Source organism: Podarcis muralis, chromosome 6 (assembly GCF_964188315.1).
Source record: "Podarcis muralis chromosome 6, rPodMur119.hap1.1, whole genome shotgun sequence".
Lineage (NCBI taxonomy): Eukaryota > Metazoa > Chordata > Lepidosauria > Squamata > Lacertidae > Podarcis > Podarcis muralis.
The window spans coordinates 32,268,796-32,284,735 of record NC_135660.1 but is presented as its reverse complement, the minus strand read 5'-3'; the positions used below and the strand labels follow the sequence as shown (position 1 = coordinate 32,284,735).

Here is a 15,940-nt window from a genome sequence, read left to right as displayed (position 1 = left end):
TTTTGCCCACTTTTTCCACACAATGCAAAATTTTACAAAGTATTCCTATTGTAATATTCCATTTAAAAATAAAGAAATAAAATATTGAAACCATGGTTTCCCCCCTATATTAATCTTGTATTAAATTTTATGCTTTTCATCTTGTCAGACTGATCTGGAATATTGTCCTAATGGAAGTTCACCCAATTCCCTCTTCACTGTCTTTTAGACAAACTGAATATGTTTCTTTTATTTCAACACTTTCTGTGTCACTGTTTTTAGACTGTTTTTGACTACCACTTTTAAATTGTCTTCTTTTAAAATGTGCATTTTTTTTTGTAATGAGAGACTTGTTTTATTTTATTTTATTTTGGCGTAAGGTGCTTTGGGTGCTCTATGACCGGATAAGTGAGGTACAAAAATATTAAGCTAAAATCCCCCTTTAGCGTTTCAGCCTTTGCTGAATTCCCCCCACCACCACCACCAATTGAAACTCATTAAGCAGTCTGTATAAGGCAAATAAACAGCAAAGTAGGGCATGGAGGATATATTTTTGGCCAGTATTCCATTACAAAAGGGGGGGGGGGGAGGAAACTTCATGCAAGGCTAACGGATTTGAATAAACACATTTTATTTTTGAAGTTTTGAGCAGTCCAAACAAAAAGTTGTCGGTATAATATAAATACAAAAGTATTTAAAGCACATCATTGACAGCCAACTACATGGTATGCAAGAACTATAGCAAACCACAGGAGCAGCAGAATATTGGAATATTGGTAAATAACAATGGTTTCCTAGGGCATCACGGTATGTTCACATATACAGGGTATGCAGACTTTTTGAAATAAAACTGAAATTGTACAGAACTTCAGGTCTTTTCAGAAACAGATCAGCATTTTTAAAAGAGAGTAATACATTTACATAGGCACACATCAGTGTTCTGCTTGTTTCAAGAAGGTAAAAAGAAACTTGATAAAGAGAGTCTCCAATTTGTAGGTCTCCATCATTCTTTAAGAATACTGCTATCAGAAAGAATACAACTATTAAGATAAAAACAAACAGAATGGAAAACAAACAAACAAATTCAACATCTGAGATTTGAGTATAGGCGTGGAGCATTCTAACATTGGGCTGGGATTCAGACAAACAAGATACACAACTCCATATGCCCAAGCAGGTTTGGCTTTATGTTTCTTAGGTTGCAGCTTCCCAATGTCATATGGCAAACCACTTTTCACACTAAGGAGAGTTTCAAGACAGCTTGCAAAAAAAGGAAGTAAATAAATGAATTGGGCACATCTAAAGTAGGGCTCTAGTTCCAAGCCCTGGATTAAAATCCAAGACACTTGTCAGAAAATCCCTTTCTGATAAAAGAGACTTTAAGCCAAATAGTATTTTGCATTGGTGCCTTATAATGACAAATTAGTCATGTGTGTTACTTGTTTGTTGTGTAAATCAAAAACCTTTATTCAAACCATTTGTGTATATCCAAGAACAAAGTTTATTTATAATGATTTTAAAAATTATAAACCAAAGCTGACTTTGAAGTTTCTCTTTCAATTCTAGCTGTGCAATACGCATGTTTATTCCTTGGTTTAATGTTGTTTTGTGTTGAATTTTAAAAACAGGAACAAAAATTTAGAAAGTACAGGTTTACTTGTTTAAAAGCATCTGTTATGGCTCATTCCCACAATGTGTATGGCACTCAACCAAATATTTTTCAAGAGCAGAACACAAAACAGTTTGACACACCAGATATTATTTCAAGGATGCATCCTTCCTGCATTGGCATGTACTATAGTGCCACCTTCTGGTCAAGCCTACTGTATACTCACAGCCTCACAGCAAGTTTTCAATTATAGTGTGTAAATTGGGTGTTTGAAGTAGTTCAAATATTGATTTTCCAAGGCATTGTGGTTGAACTCCACTTTATCAAAGATATATTTTACTAACATAGCCAAATCACAATTAGGACGGGAAGAATTTCTCCTTGAATTAAAATGGTGTTAATTTCCTACCCGACCGATCATTGACAATATTTCAACCATGTTTTTGTTATAATTATACAAGGAAAGCTATGGACAGTTTTTGGGAAAGAGTTCAGAGGTATCAATAGTTTAAAAACATATAATTGGTTTAATAATAGCTGCATTTAAAGAAGTACCCTGTGAAATGCTAGAAGCCAAATGTGAAGGCTGAAAAGATAGGATTTTAATATCAAGAGTCTGCAATCTAGTGTTATTTCTAAGACGGTTAAATGGAAGAAACATCAACTGTCTTAGAGACTCTAACCAGTAAAGAGAATTACTTTCTTACGGATTCAAATTTTGCTACTATTAGGATCATGGGGTAAGTGAAGTATAGTGGCGATGGCAAATATGTTTAGAGAAAATTGTTCACTTCATTAAATAACCACTTCCCAATTTGTTACATACGATAAATGTAATATGTAATAAATTTATTACATATGAGGGGAGTGTAAACTTATTACAACCCACATTCAACAAATGTAGACCTTTCCAATTGGAAAGGTAACATTTTTTATTATCAGGCAAAATCATGAACTTGTGATAATTGAAAGTGAAGCTCCCACGGTGACACTAAAACATCTCCATTAAACCCAGGGGTAGTTGTGGTCATATAGGGATAGAGTGGTCTGTTTTGAAGGAGCAGAGAATGTGGGTTCATGTAGTTGACTTTGTGTGACTGCATGCAATTTCAAAGTCATTGAAATAGCTTCTGAAAGGGTTTCCATTCCTGTGACAGATTTGGTAAGTCACATAGTAAACTAGATCTGACTGTTCAGAACAAGTATGGTTCACTAAATTTGTTTAGACAATTTATTACCATTGGAATTCCACTCACAACCACTACACAATGGGGGGAACTCTTGGCTGCCCAAATCCACCTGAGTGTTGACTTTTAGAAAAACCAAAAACACAGAAAACTCCCCCCTCCCCCGAAGTAACTCAGGCTTATAATTAAACAATTTAACATTCCACACTTTGGCCTTTGTGTTGCCCTTTAGCACATCTGCCATTTCTTACCCATGGATGTCAGCAGCAAAATCTACAAATATTTATATGCAGGAAGAAACTAGCTTAAAACAGAGGTTATTGAAGAGCAGTTCCTTTAAATAGGTTTTCATATTAATCACTAAAGGAATATGACTACATTTGCCAAGTTTATGGTAATGTGCGTATAATGGCTATAATGAGATCACTTACAACATTAAGGAAAAGAAGTAGACTTGTTTGCTCCCTACTGAAAAAATCTGACAGGTCACTGTTCTTCATTAGTGACTCTAGCAAGGAGTAGTGCTGAACACTATCTTCAGACCAACGGTTTGCAAGCCTACATTGAGACATTTCTGCCACAGGCCAGAGGACACATAAACCAAAAGAAACTGCTGTTCGGACTGTGAACACATTTGACAGTTCCAGCATTATTTGGCCTAGCAAAATAAAGCCATGATATGCCTGTTTCTGCACAGTTCACAGAGGAATAAAATGTCACATTTTTTTTACAACTTTTGCATGAGCTGAGCATTACAAAGATTAGGGTACAGGACTGCCAAGAGGAAGCACTTACGTTTAATTGCTTTAAGTGAGTGAGATATAAACACACTCAACATTTATCTGCTTTAGGGTGCAATCCTATAAAGATTTAACTGGGAAGAAGTCCTATTGAACTCAACAAGGATTATTCCCAAGGAGAAAAGCGTCAGATTGCACTCTGAAAGTACTAGACTTTGGGCAGGGTTGTGCTCTAAATTACAAATCTTCTCCCCTGGTGTCATTACCATCTAACACAGCTACATTGTAATGACAGGATGTATGTTAAAAGGTAAAAATGTAGGGTGTGTTTATTGTTAGAACCAACAGGTTATCTGCATTATTTCGAATGGCCTGCTTTATCGATGTTGCTTTTCAGAGATAATGTGAATCATGCAAATGTCTGCTTTTATACAGCAGTGAATGCTGTATAAGAAGCATTAAGATGTTCAAAGCCAAACATTGGGAAAAACCACTTGTGTGGTTTTCTGCAAAGTGCTTCAGGAGGAAGCAAGGAATAAAGCAAAAGGCGATGCCTAAACCCCAAGATATTCAATTATCTTCTCTGCTTCATTCTAAGCCACAATCTTAGCACTCAATTTTGGACATGGCCGAAGTGTGCCCTATGTGTTACTGAAATCTAGTAGAGTTTGGTATTCTAGTTACTGCAGTATTAGGTTAGTTCAGGTAAAAGCCCTAGATGAACTTAAGTTTGTTTAAAGCGAGCACAATGCTGCATAAGCACCCGATATCCTGCTGTTTAATCACATACTGTTTGTTGGTTTTCAAGGATTTAAAAGCAGCATGCGAAAAGCCCTTCCAACACACCAAGCCAATTTCTCTTTGCTGGTGGTTTGCTCCACAATGCTGTGATCCTTAATACATTTAGAGGTGTTTTAAGTTCCAAAGGGATTTATGGACACAAATTGTACAAAACTGAAGACAGGAAGATTTGGTTTCAGGTGGATCTTAAGGCTCTTCTCTATTTCCACGGTAGAAAATACTCAGGGCAATTAAAACAGTATACTGCTGCAACACTAGAAATCCCAGGGTCTGATATTAAAGCAACTGGAACTCGATACAAAACGAAACAGCCTGTCCCCCATCTTCACCTCGACAAATAAAGGCCACCTTTTCTGTAGTAAGAAACCTAAGTTCCCTGTCAGATCCCCTGAGGTAGTAAAGTGGGAAGCTTAGTGAATCTTCGTCTTTCATTTTATTTCAGACTGCAAAAGTGGAGTTTCAAGAGATAAGCATTTATGAATCTGCTTTAAATGTACACAGGCATACCCTTCAAACTGGCTACTGTGCAGTAACAGAAAATGAATTTTAAACCAGCAATGAACACGAATCGGAAAAGAGATGTACGCTTTCCAGTGAGAACACACATGTTGTTATGCCTCTCCTTGCTCACAACCAAGTGTCTGATGCTCACTGCATAGCGTTAGAAAAGTTGACACAATAGGAGAAAATTGCAATGTTGAAATATGAGGAGTTTAAAGGCAATCCTTTAGGAGCAGCTTCAGATCATCACATTGCAAAAGATGCCATATGATGAGGCAGCATGACTGCCTACCAGCCTTCCATTTTGTCCATAGCTGCATGTTCTTGATAGATTTACTCCTACCTACCCACACTGAGAGTTCATGGTCCACTGCAAGCTTTTGGTCTTCCATCTTCCTGAACACAGCTGGTAATATTGCTATCCATTCAGTAAGTAGACTACCACTTCATACGTAGACATCATTATAGCTGTGTTTGGAATCTGTCTAATCAGATGCGTTGTTAGGCCACGGTATAGGGCATTATAGCCTTCTTCTCGCACAAGCAAAGACAGTGTCTGGAAAAAAGACCTGTACTTTGTTCCTTCTTCCCGTAGTCTTGTTCGTACAACCTCTGCATCAAAAAAGGAGAAAACATTTTATCTTGAGGACAGCTTTCCACAATCTTGGAAGGATTACAACGCTTGCCTACTTCTACAATGCATTACTTATTTCATCTGTTGTAGGACCCTCGTACCCACGGGACCGCCTCTCCTGGTATGCCCCACGGAGGACCTTAAGGTCCATAAGGTCAACACCCTAGAGGTCCCGGGCCCTAAGGAAGTTAGATTATCCTCAACCAGAGCCAGGGCCTTTTCAACACTGGCTCCGGCCTGGTGGAACGCTCTGTCTCATGAGACCAGGGCCCTGCAGGATCTGATTTCTTTCCGCAGGGCCTGTAAGACAGAGTTATTCCGCATGGCCTTTGGCTTAGAATCAGTTTGATTCCCTCCCCATCTTTCTTTTTCCCTTTCTCCTCCAGTGAAGAGGCTGCATCTTAATGTTTTAATGTTGTATTTTAATCTTGTTTTTAAATGTTATTTTAATCAACTTGTTTTTATAATTGGTTATTAGCCGCCCTGAGCCCGGTCTTGGCTGGGGAGGGCGGGGTAAATAAAATTTACTATTATTTTTATTATTATTAGCCAAAACAGTACTCAAAAGCAACATATTAGACAACTTGTGCACAGTTCTCAAAGGCAAAACGTGATGAATGTATTGAAAGTAACTTATCTCTTGGACCGGAAAAAAATAATAATTTGGTTGCTGATTTGCTTAACAAAAGCCTCCCTTACCATGTGGATAGGCTATGGATGTAGCACAAGTTTTCGAAGTAGCTGCAGCCATCATCATGCCAACAAAGTCAGATGCTTCTTTGACAGTTTCATCTTCCTCATCCATAGCAGAAGCAGACTTATACTCCAAAAGTTTTCGCTTAATACTCTCATAAATAACAAAGTGAATAACAGTTTCTGATATGCCTGCATAGCTCGCAGACATTCCTCGGTAAAAGCCTTTAATTCCATCTGTCTGATAAACCCTGCGCACACATTCAAAAGCGCTCATCCGTTTTTCTCCACGATTCCTGAAAGAGGGGGGAGAAATTCAATACTCAGAAGAGCTTTATTATATTTTGCCAGATGCAGACACCACTCACCATATCTGTAAAGTTTCCCATTTCATTATTTCATTTCATGAGTCTACTTGCAAGCTACAGAAAACATACACCTTTATTATGAACACTGAAATGATATCTAAAACTAACCCAGATCTACTGAAGCAGTTTTCAGGTTATACTGATTCAGATGTTACAGAAATCATAAGAGGTACTGATGATACCTCACACCCAACAACTTCATAAAGATATCAAATAGCATTGGGGACAATATTTACATTTTTTTAAAGAGTTCAATACCTTGCATCAAGTTGTAATCGTGTCTTTATTAGCCAAATTGGATTGGTTGCAGTGATTGCAGTGAAACCTAAATAAATATTAAAAAAGAAAGATTAGTTTTGCAAACATAATGAAAAACAGCAAAGCTAAAACATGAATAAAGATACAAGTTGATACAAACTGACCTGTGCTATGCTAATGGTTAAAAACCAAAAGTAGGCATCTTGACATTTTATTGTTTTTTTCCAGTCCACGTAGCCAATATTTGTTTTTGCAAGATTTCAATAAAGTAAAATAAAGCCTCTTTATTCTTCTTAGTAACTAGCCATAAGTACATCTAGAACCCAATTTGTGCCCATTTATTCATACAAATCCCTTTTTGACACCTTTCAAACAGCCAGAGTGAGACTAGGCTAACTGAATTTAAATGCACTCCAAACAAAAGCAAACTGCAGTGAAACTAAAGCATGCCAGAAGAGTCTAAAATGTTCTCTGCAAATTTAATTTATAAAACAAATCAGATCATAAAAACACGTTAACTACTTAATGTTGTACAGCTCAGAGACACGTTACTGTACATCAACACAGTATAGTTTATACAGTATAATTTAGCAGGATGTTGTATTAATTGTGCCAGTGAGTTCCACTAGCAGTAAAAGCAAGGATTTTTGGTTGGTCCCAGGAATACTTGTACAAACATACAAAAGTGAGTTGTGAAAGGAAAGCAGCTACTCAAAATCTAAACGGTATTAACAGCGAATAGTGTGATTGTTTTGCCACTTGCAAATAATATCTCCTACACTACACTACCATAAAGAATAGAAAAACAGTACAGGAGGGCAGCTTTTGAGAACTGTACAGTTATAATATAAAATGCATTGTATATCAGGTAAAATGTCTGCAGAAGGGAGGTTGGGAATTTGTTGTGCTCAAAATACCCAATTTATTACTATTTATTCAACTGGAATGACAAGCAAATCATTCCTCTAACCATGCAAATCCTGCTCTCCTCTTGCAGAAGTGAGTGTTCAGGAGCACCTTGTGCAGTGCATCTCCCATGCACATTTCAAAACAGAATGGAAAAGCCTGCTAGTGAACTACACAAAAAGGAATGTTTGCAAACCAGTTTCCCGCCCCCCCCCCCTGAACAATCTCTATTGGTATTCACATGGGGGGGGAAATGTGAATGAAAAGGTTAAAAAAAGAACTGCCAAAGGATCTTAACTGTTTTAAGGTTTAGTTAACATTACAAAACTTTCTCTTACTTCATGTCACAAAAAGCACACTTTAATTACTTGCACAGAAGCAGAACTGGTAATTAATATTGTTTGGCTAAATGGCAATATGCCTAGCTAATGTTAAGCTCCTTTTAATGTTTGCATCCCCCAAGTCATTGTTCTTCCTAAACACAGGCATCATCTTTAGCTTTTAGCCACAGAAATACTGCGTAAGTGAATTAATGGTGGGAGGGTTTTTTTTGTTTCATACGTGTTCAAACAAATCAACAAACCTGGAGAATTGGTTTAGACATTGCCCATGCATACGGGATATAACACAGGACACAAAAGGAACTGTGCCCTAGCTGCCCTAGATTAATCACTATGAAATGGTTTTATGGAGAGTTAACTAAATGGTCTGTCTGCCAGTGATGTTTACTGCCTACAGCACATGCAAACACAGGTCTACTAAGAAGCAAGCTCCACTGAGTACAAGGCGGCTAACTTCCAGGTAAGTGTGTAAAGGTCTGTAGCCTTAATGTATTTCTAATTGGTAATCTAAAGGGGAATAGAGGCAGAGAAGAGACTGGGTACAACATTCCATGAACCCAACTTCAAGTCCTGGGTATAAATGCAATCAAACATGCTTATACTTAGCATCTTTGGAACCTATACAAGCCTAAAAAGGAAGAGAATCAAGACACTGCATATGTTGGACAATGTTTATGTCCCTTGTTCCATCTGAGGAAATAACAAAGTACTTAATGCAACTCAGAAGAGTATTTAGCATTGGGCAGATTGTGCCCTGTTTTTACTTTTAAGACTTAAGCAATGTTCAGCTTTACATAATCCCAAATTTAAAAGCACTAAGGTGCTTGGACACAAAAAACTGCTGGAAGGTAAGTTCACAAATACAAATGCACATGCTACAAAAGAGGGATTACTCTTTTGGCAGTTGTTGAATCAATCCATCAGATCATGTTTAAAACTTGGCTAAATTTTAAAAGGTATTATGAGGGTTCAAATGCTGCTCATAGGAATGTCTCATACCAAAATGCATTTGAACAGTGACTACATATGACTTCAGCTTTGATCCAGCTACATATCTATAGGGCTGGATCCAAATTTTCCATGATCAGAGGAAAGTGAAGAGATTTTTTTTGCCAATTCCTTCTTTTCCCTGAACGTCTGCTCCAGAGGATAGGAGAATACCAGAACAGCATGGGAGTGGTGCTAGGGGGCGGGGAATCAGCAAAAATGACCTTTTCTAACTCTCCATCCTCCAGTAGGAGCCTCCATTGGATCAGAGTCCCTTATGTGAATGGAAGAAGCCCTTTAGTTTGTGTAAACACATAATGTTTTAGTTAATTATTATCTTTAAATACTGGAATTCAATGCAAAATATTTAAGGCCATTTATATGGCTCCATTAAAACAAAATGAAACAAAACAAGAAGTTGCTCAGTGCAATCCTATGTATATATTTATATTTTACTCAGAAGTCCTAGTATGCAATGGGAATTATAGGCCTTATTTCAGTTTGCTGTTTATTTCTAAAAGCAATTCATGTGAACCTCTAACCAAAGAAGGAGAGCGCTCTCTCTCTCTCTCTCTCTCTCTCTCTCTCTCTCTCTCAAGATTTTTAGAGCAAAACAAGCTTAAAAATAAAACAGCTAAGATCCCAGGTATGCATCTGCATTGTCTTTGTTTGCAAGGGATAATGTATTGATAAATGCATGTGAATACATATTATGCCAACAAAATTTAAATAGAAAGGAAAGAGTGTGGTGACACATACAGTTAACTGTACTATTATTTAAGGGCAGTTCTGAAATACTTTGCCTAAATAAAATAGAAATATATAAATTAAAGGTAGGAATCCTACGGATTGTCAATAAGGAATGTAATTTCACCAACTTGGCTAAACACGCAACAGTAGTCCATAAAACTGTTTTTCCACCTTTCCCCAGGCTGCACTGGAAGGAATAGCTGGGTGATGTATTAAAACAATGTATACAACTGGAATTCAAATAAAAATATTCCCCTTACATTGTTTGTTTAAGAGTGGTTACAAACCCAAGGTGTGGTTCTTACGCTAGAGGCTGCAAGAGACGCTCAGTTCAGTACTCACGAGGTTTAAGTTAGTCCATATTTCTGCAGGAAGTGACCTGCGGATGGGGAGCATGAGATGACACGATCTCACTCTTTTCACGGGAGAAATGTACAGTAAATGCCTAAAATAGACACAGGCTTTTCTGTATCATAACAACAAGCAGTGACCTCATCAGACATATGTGACAAAACTGAATCCCAATGGAAGGATTTGTGAATTAGTAAATGTGAGATCTAACTTTTTAAAAAAGTTTAGAACAATAAAAAAGGAAAAAAGGTAGTACAGGCCACAGGTATTTTTTTAAAAAAGTTTTGCAAAATGCACTGAGTACTGAAATTTCTGCCATCTGCAGCAGTTTAACCATTTAACAGCTTGCAAAATACTTACCTATACTTATTTTTAAAAGCCCAAAGTGCTGGGTGTGTATGTGCGCATGTCAAATAAAAATGCTAACCTTGTCACAATGGGCAGAAAAAACAAGCCTTAATGTCAGGTTGAAACCAGTTTACTTTAAAATTTGAGACATGCCTGAACTGAATAACTTGTACCTATTTTACAAATGTTTGAAGTTATAGATTAAGCTAATTTGGAGTCTTTGGGAAGTATAAAGCAAAGGGAAGACAGACAAAATTAGAACAGACCATATAATTCAATTAAGCCATTATCTTCCCTCTTTGGCTCAAAATGGGCTATAACGGAAAGCCGGACTAAGCGTAACTTGACAAAAGATCTTCCATACAACTTTTTAAACTTTGTCTATGAGTTGGTTCTATGAAAACAGCAAATGACTTGAAAGGACCTGAAGTTATCAAAGATTACAGAGCATGTTGTAGTTGATGGAATAGGAATGCTCCTTAGAACACAACAGCTTCCAACTGTTCCATCAAACAGTTGGGTGTATAGTGTCAACAAAATCAGAAAAGAAAGTGTCACTGCTCTTTAACCCAAAGTAGCATTGCTCTCCATTACATGAGAAACTCTGAAATTCACAATGCACTACCTCACCGCAACACCACCTCAAAGGACAAGGTAGAATGAAATGCCCAGCTTCCATACGTTCAAGAGGGTATATTATACTAAACCGAATCATGTAATTCTGTGCCATGGACTGGCTGGACACAGTGGAATGGTGGGAGGCACCAGGAAGAAGGCATCTCAGAGCCCAGGTGGTACGATGATGAGTGGTCAGAGAGAGAAGAGAGTGAAGACTAGGAGAAGGTGCTGCTGGAAGCTGAAGAGGTAACAGGGTTTAGTGAGCAGGAAGTCTAGCAGAGAGAAGTCCAGAATCTGAAGCAGGAGCAGATGGAGACCAAGGGACAGAGATGAGTCAGACTGGTGAAGAAGCCAGGGTGTCTCCTCTTCTGCTGTGACAAGCTCCCTTCCCCCTGGTCTCACAGGACCCAAAGTGGTATGAAGAGGAAAGAGCAGAGACAGACATGTCGGTGGAGTCTCAGATTGCTTGGGAAGGACTCGTGAAAGGAGGAGACTTAACCAACTACAGAAAGGTGGGGATCTTCAGTCCCCACAACTGCCTCATAGGGACAAGATTTACCAGGAAGAGTTGCTGTGCTAATTAGACCTGGCTCCTCTGAGCAGGCTTTGTTTCTGCTAATAGTTAACTTCACGTACTCCTTGTGATTTATTGCTGGCTGGCTTCCTGACATTCTGTATGCACACTGGAGTGTATGCAAGGCTTTAGACTGAGATGATAGACTCATTTTGGAACTAGCTTTTTTTGTAACTGAGGCAACTAAATATCTTTGAGGAGTTCTGTTAATTTCCCTGTACAAGTATAGTTTGCAAAGGGGAAAAAATCCAATTAGGCTTTCTTTACATTCTTAGACTACAGTTTATTTTTGCTATTTCTATTCAGCAAAACAAATGGAGCTTAAAAAATAAGGCATTTTGTTGACTGAACTCATTAGGCAACATATTGAGGGTGGAATGGGAGCATGATGGCAGTCTGGCTGGCTAAGGGTCCCCTGGGTTCTGCAGCAATTCTATCGCTGAATACAAGTGGCCCTGTATACTTGTCTAACTTAACCCCGAATACATTCCAGAATGAAGGATGATAAGCAACTCCAATAAGGATTGTGAAAAAATGTCTGACAAAAATGCTTCTCCTTCGTTAGACAGTAAAAGTACAATAAAGACTAGGTACAGAATAGCATGAATTTTAAACATTTCAGACTTTGAAAGATTGTTGTTTTTTTAGAAATTTAAAAAGGAATACTGTCTACAAGGTTTCAAATAAAAGCTAATTTAAAAAATAGTTCACAACCGAAACAGAGTATAGCAATATTTTGAGTGTGTAGTTTTGAGACTGTTTTGGTGTCAAGTGACTCAAATCAAATGGTATATATATTTACAATTGCTAGTGATATGAAAGCAATAAAAACATCTATAAACAAGGTTTCAATAAAATATATTTTTTTTGAGAAGCTAAGACAGAAAAAAGCCTCATACTTCTTAATTGTTCAAGCAACTTTGAATTTTAAGCCAAAACAGACTTTGTGGGTACAATTGTTAATAGCATAATGTAGTGCATTCAATGAAAGTTTTAAGAAGCAATTAGAAAAGTGACAAGGTTAGCATTTTTTCTCACAAGCTATGTTAACGGCCCTTTATATTAGTTATATGGCTACACAGCCAACACTATGAATCAGTATTTTATGCATCTTTAGCGGAGGTTTTAAAATGGAGTCTATGGGATTTCTAGCATCCTAAAGCTATGCTAGTTCAAGAGGAAAAAAATAGCTACCTTCCGAGCCAATCTGCATGGGACATTCTTTCACCAACCATGTGGTTTAGGTGCATAACTGCAAAGCTGAACGTTAATGCTCCGTCAGTATTGCATGAGCACAAGAGCAAAATAATTTCAAGTGGTAAGATCAAAGCCACAGGAGTGCAAAAGAGGCAGCTTCGCATTTTAAAAGCAGAATAAAATATGTACAGGTCTTGAAATGACAAACAGAAAAATCTAAGTGTCTCAAGAGATTCAAAATTTAAGTTTCGTAAACCCAGGGTTTAAATAGCAAAAATTCAAATACCAATACAGAAATTATTACTGGACATGTATGTAGATATGAAACCTGGCAACAAATCAGATTTTCACATTTATTTAACTGGGCAAAGATGCACATCTCTTACGAAAAACAGATAAGGAACCTTTAAGTTAGTTCTGAATAACCTTTTGTGTGCAATATACATTGCATAAACTAAAAAATAATCTTAAGATTACTAATCCATTTTCTTATCTTCTGCTCTGCTCTTTTGTCAAGAGAAATAACATTTCTTTAGAAATTTCTCTGGAGGAAAAAAAAACACAAGTAACAGAATAGTCTTTCATATTAACAAAGCCTCTGAAGCAATTAATTGAGGTGCAGTTTCAAAAGAATAGCCATTCACACAGTTATCCCTCTCCCACCAAACCCATTTCATTCCCCATGGATTCCTTCGGTGGAGTGTAAAAAGAGATAAACTATATTAGAAGTACAGTTCTAAGCATGCCAGACAATTATCTTAAGAACACAGTTTTCTTTTCTATTCATTTCTTAGATCTAACATTTTTAAGTTTTAAAAAAAGAACATTTGGGCTACAGTGCCCAGTTGGGGAGAAACCCTATGCTACAGGGTTGGTTAAATTATTGGGCTATTATAATTTTCTTTCATCAGATCTATTTGTGAGCCACTCTAAAAATGTCTAAAAATATCTGTATGCTATATAGAGAAGATTCACAGCAGAAGCTATCATATTCCCTGCAAGTGTCATAGAGTATTAAGACCCATTATGTCCCACTTTAGCCCCATTCTTCTCTTTTGAAGAAACAGAAATAAAAAACTTTACAAAACACGTCATGGCTGTTATGCTGGAGGAAGTACACAAAAAGAATCTACATTTAAGCTATGAACTGAAACATTCAGTAAATCCCCCTGGTTCAGGTGGGGCTACTCTTGGGGGAAAGGGTACAGCATTGTACCCACAGGCTGTAAAACCATGCACAATGACTCTGGAGTAAAGTTCATGAAGTCAGCAGTACTGCAAAGAATTGTGCTGGATTGCATTTTTATTTCCCTCTTTCCCCAAGAGGCTTATTCACCTCCAAAACAGGAAAAACATATTTACTGGCTTTCTATCGCCTTATCAGAGGGGGCGGGGGGACCAGATTACCTAATACTGCAGCAAATTTTAAATATTTCAAGCATAGGTGACCAAAATCTGTTGGTATATTATTACAGAAAGTCAGAGCAGTTGTCTTAACACAGGAAGGAGTTTCAAAATAAAATGAAGGGGCAAGGAGAAGTCTCATTGCTGGCTTCTTTAGTTCCTATAAAATTTGCTTAGCAAATCTGAAATTAAGTCCACATGACTTAGCTATCTGGAATGACAGCAAGCAAGTCTGTTCATATCCCATAAATTCTCTATTCATTCTCAAGCCATAAACTTTCATACATAGCATTTAAGACCAGAAGATAGTCTGCCCAGCCATTCTGCCACTATACCCCGAACCAACCATTTCCTGTATTTCTGCAGTTCCCCATTCACCATAGCCACTCTAACACTAAAAGGCTTTCCACATAATTAAAGCACAAAGTTACAGATCCTTACCTGCTACTCCAGCTGAGGTCATGTGTACCTTGGTAGATTCTGGCTCAAATATATTATTCAGCATTTCCTTGCAATTGGAGTATGCAGCAAAATATATTGCTCTGAAAGGAAAACAAGTTAAATATATCAATACAATATAGCTTTGTAGTAAAACTAGTAACAGTGGTGATAGTTGCATGGAAGTGCATGCCAAGCAGATAGGTCTCTTTCTCCATTGGAATATAAATGTACCATTGAAAGCAATAAAAGGAAGCAGTGCTAGTTCTTTCAGATGTTCTGCAGAAAGACCCCACCACACTCTGAACTTCCAATTCCTCTTAGATATGCATCATAGGAATTACTAGAACCTGCTGTTAAGGGCTGGGTGGGGTGGAAACAACACACCATTTAGAATAGTACTGTAATCACAAGACAATGACCACCTTCCCTCAGACCTAAAAAGTTCTGACTTACAAAATGGCTAGGTCTGAACTATGACAAGTTGGTATCTTTCACCCTCTGTTGGATTCTTCAAGAGCACCAAGCAAGGGCAATACAGTGGTGCCTCTGGTTATGAACTTAATTTCTTAAACTGAAACCGCTCTTATCTTGAGGCGCGCTTTCGCTAATGGGGCCTCTTGCTGCGTGCGATTTCCGTTTGCATCCTGGGGCAAAAGTTCGCAACCAGGAGCAGCTACGTCTGGGTTAGCGGGGCTCATAACCTGAAGCGTTCGTAACCAGGAGTGTTCGTAACCAGAGGTACCACTGTACTGAGATGCTGCCATACATTTGTACCTTGGTTCTTGAACGTGCTGGTACTCGTACGTTTTGGCTCCCAAACGCAGAAAACCCAAAGTAAGTGTTCCGTTTTTCAACGTTCTTTGGAAGCCAAATGTCTGACGCAGCTTCCGCTTGAGTGCAGGAAGCTCTTGCAGCCAATCGGAAGCCGTGCCTTGGTTTGTGAATGGTTCCAGGAGTCGAACGGACTCCTGGAATGGATTAAGTTCGACAACCAAGGTACCACTGTATTATGAAGTCGTTTCAATACAGTTCTTTATTTACAAAAAAGAGAAGAGATTTAGAAACTATCTTACATTGCCAAATGGAACATTACAAATAAAAATCAAATGCAAAATGCAGCCACATTTAAAGCTGCAAGATAGAAAAAAAATATTATTCTAATCAAAACAAGAGACATCCACAAGGGGGCCTTGCTTACAGCTGCAAGTTAACCCAAGCAATAAAATGTTTTGGATGTTCAAAAGCGTTATGAA

At 37.8% G+C, this 15,940-nt stretch overlaps 1 protein-coding gene across 2 annotated transcripts in view; it reads right to left on the bottom strand.

Moving 5' to 3' along the window:
- Positions 1 to 593: 593 nt before the first annotated feature.
- Positions 594 to 15,940, bottom strand: part of SLC25A36 (solute carrier family 25 member 36) — a 42,079-nt gene continuing 26,732 nt past the window's right edge. For both annotated transcript variants that reach the window (XM_028731040.2, XM_028731041.2), the window contains exons 4-7: positions 14,688 to 14,788; positions 6,771 to 6,837; positions 6,151 to 6,440; positions 594 to 5,429 (exon numbers count right to left, since the gene is read on the bottom strand). In XM_028731040.2, the coding sequence (XP_028586873.2) occupies positions 5,236 to 5,429; positions 6,151 to 6,440; positions 6,771 to 6,837; positions 14,688 to 14,788 (652 nt within the window). In that variant the 3' untranslated portion in view covers positions 594 to 5,235. The remainder of the gene's footprint in view (positions 5,430 to 6,150; positions 6,441 to 6,770; positions 6,838 to 14,687; positions 14,789 to 15,940) is intronic.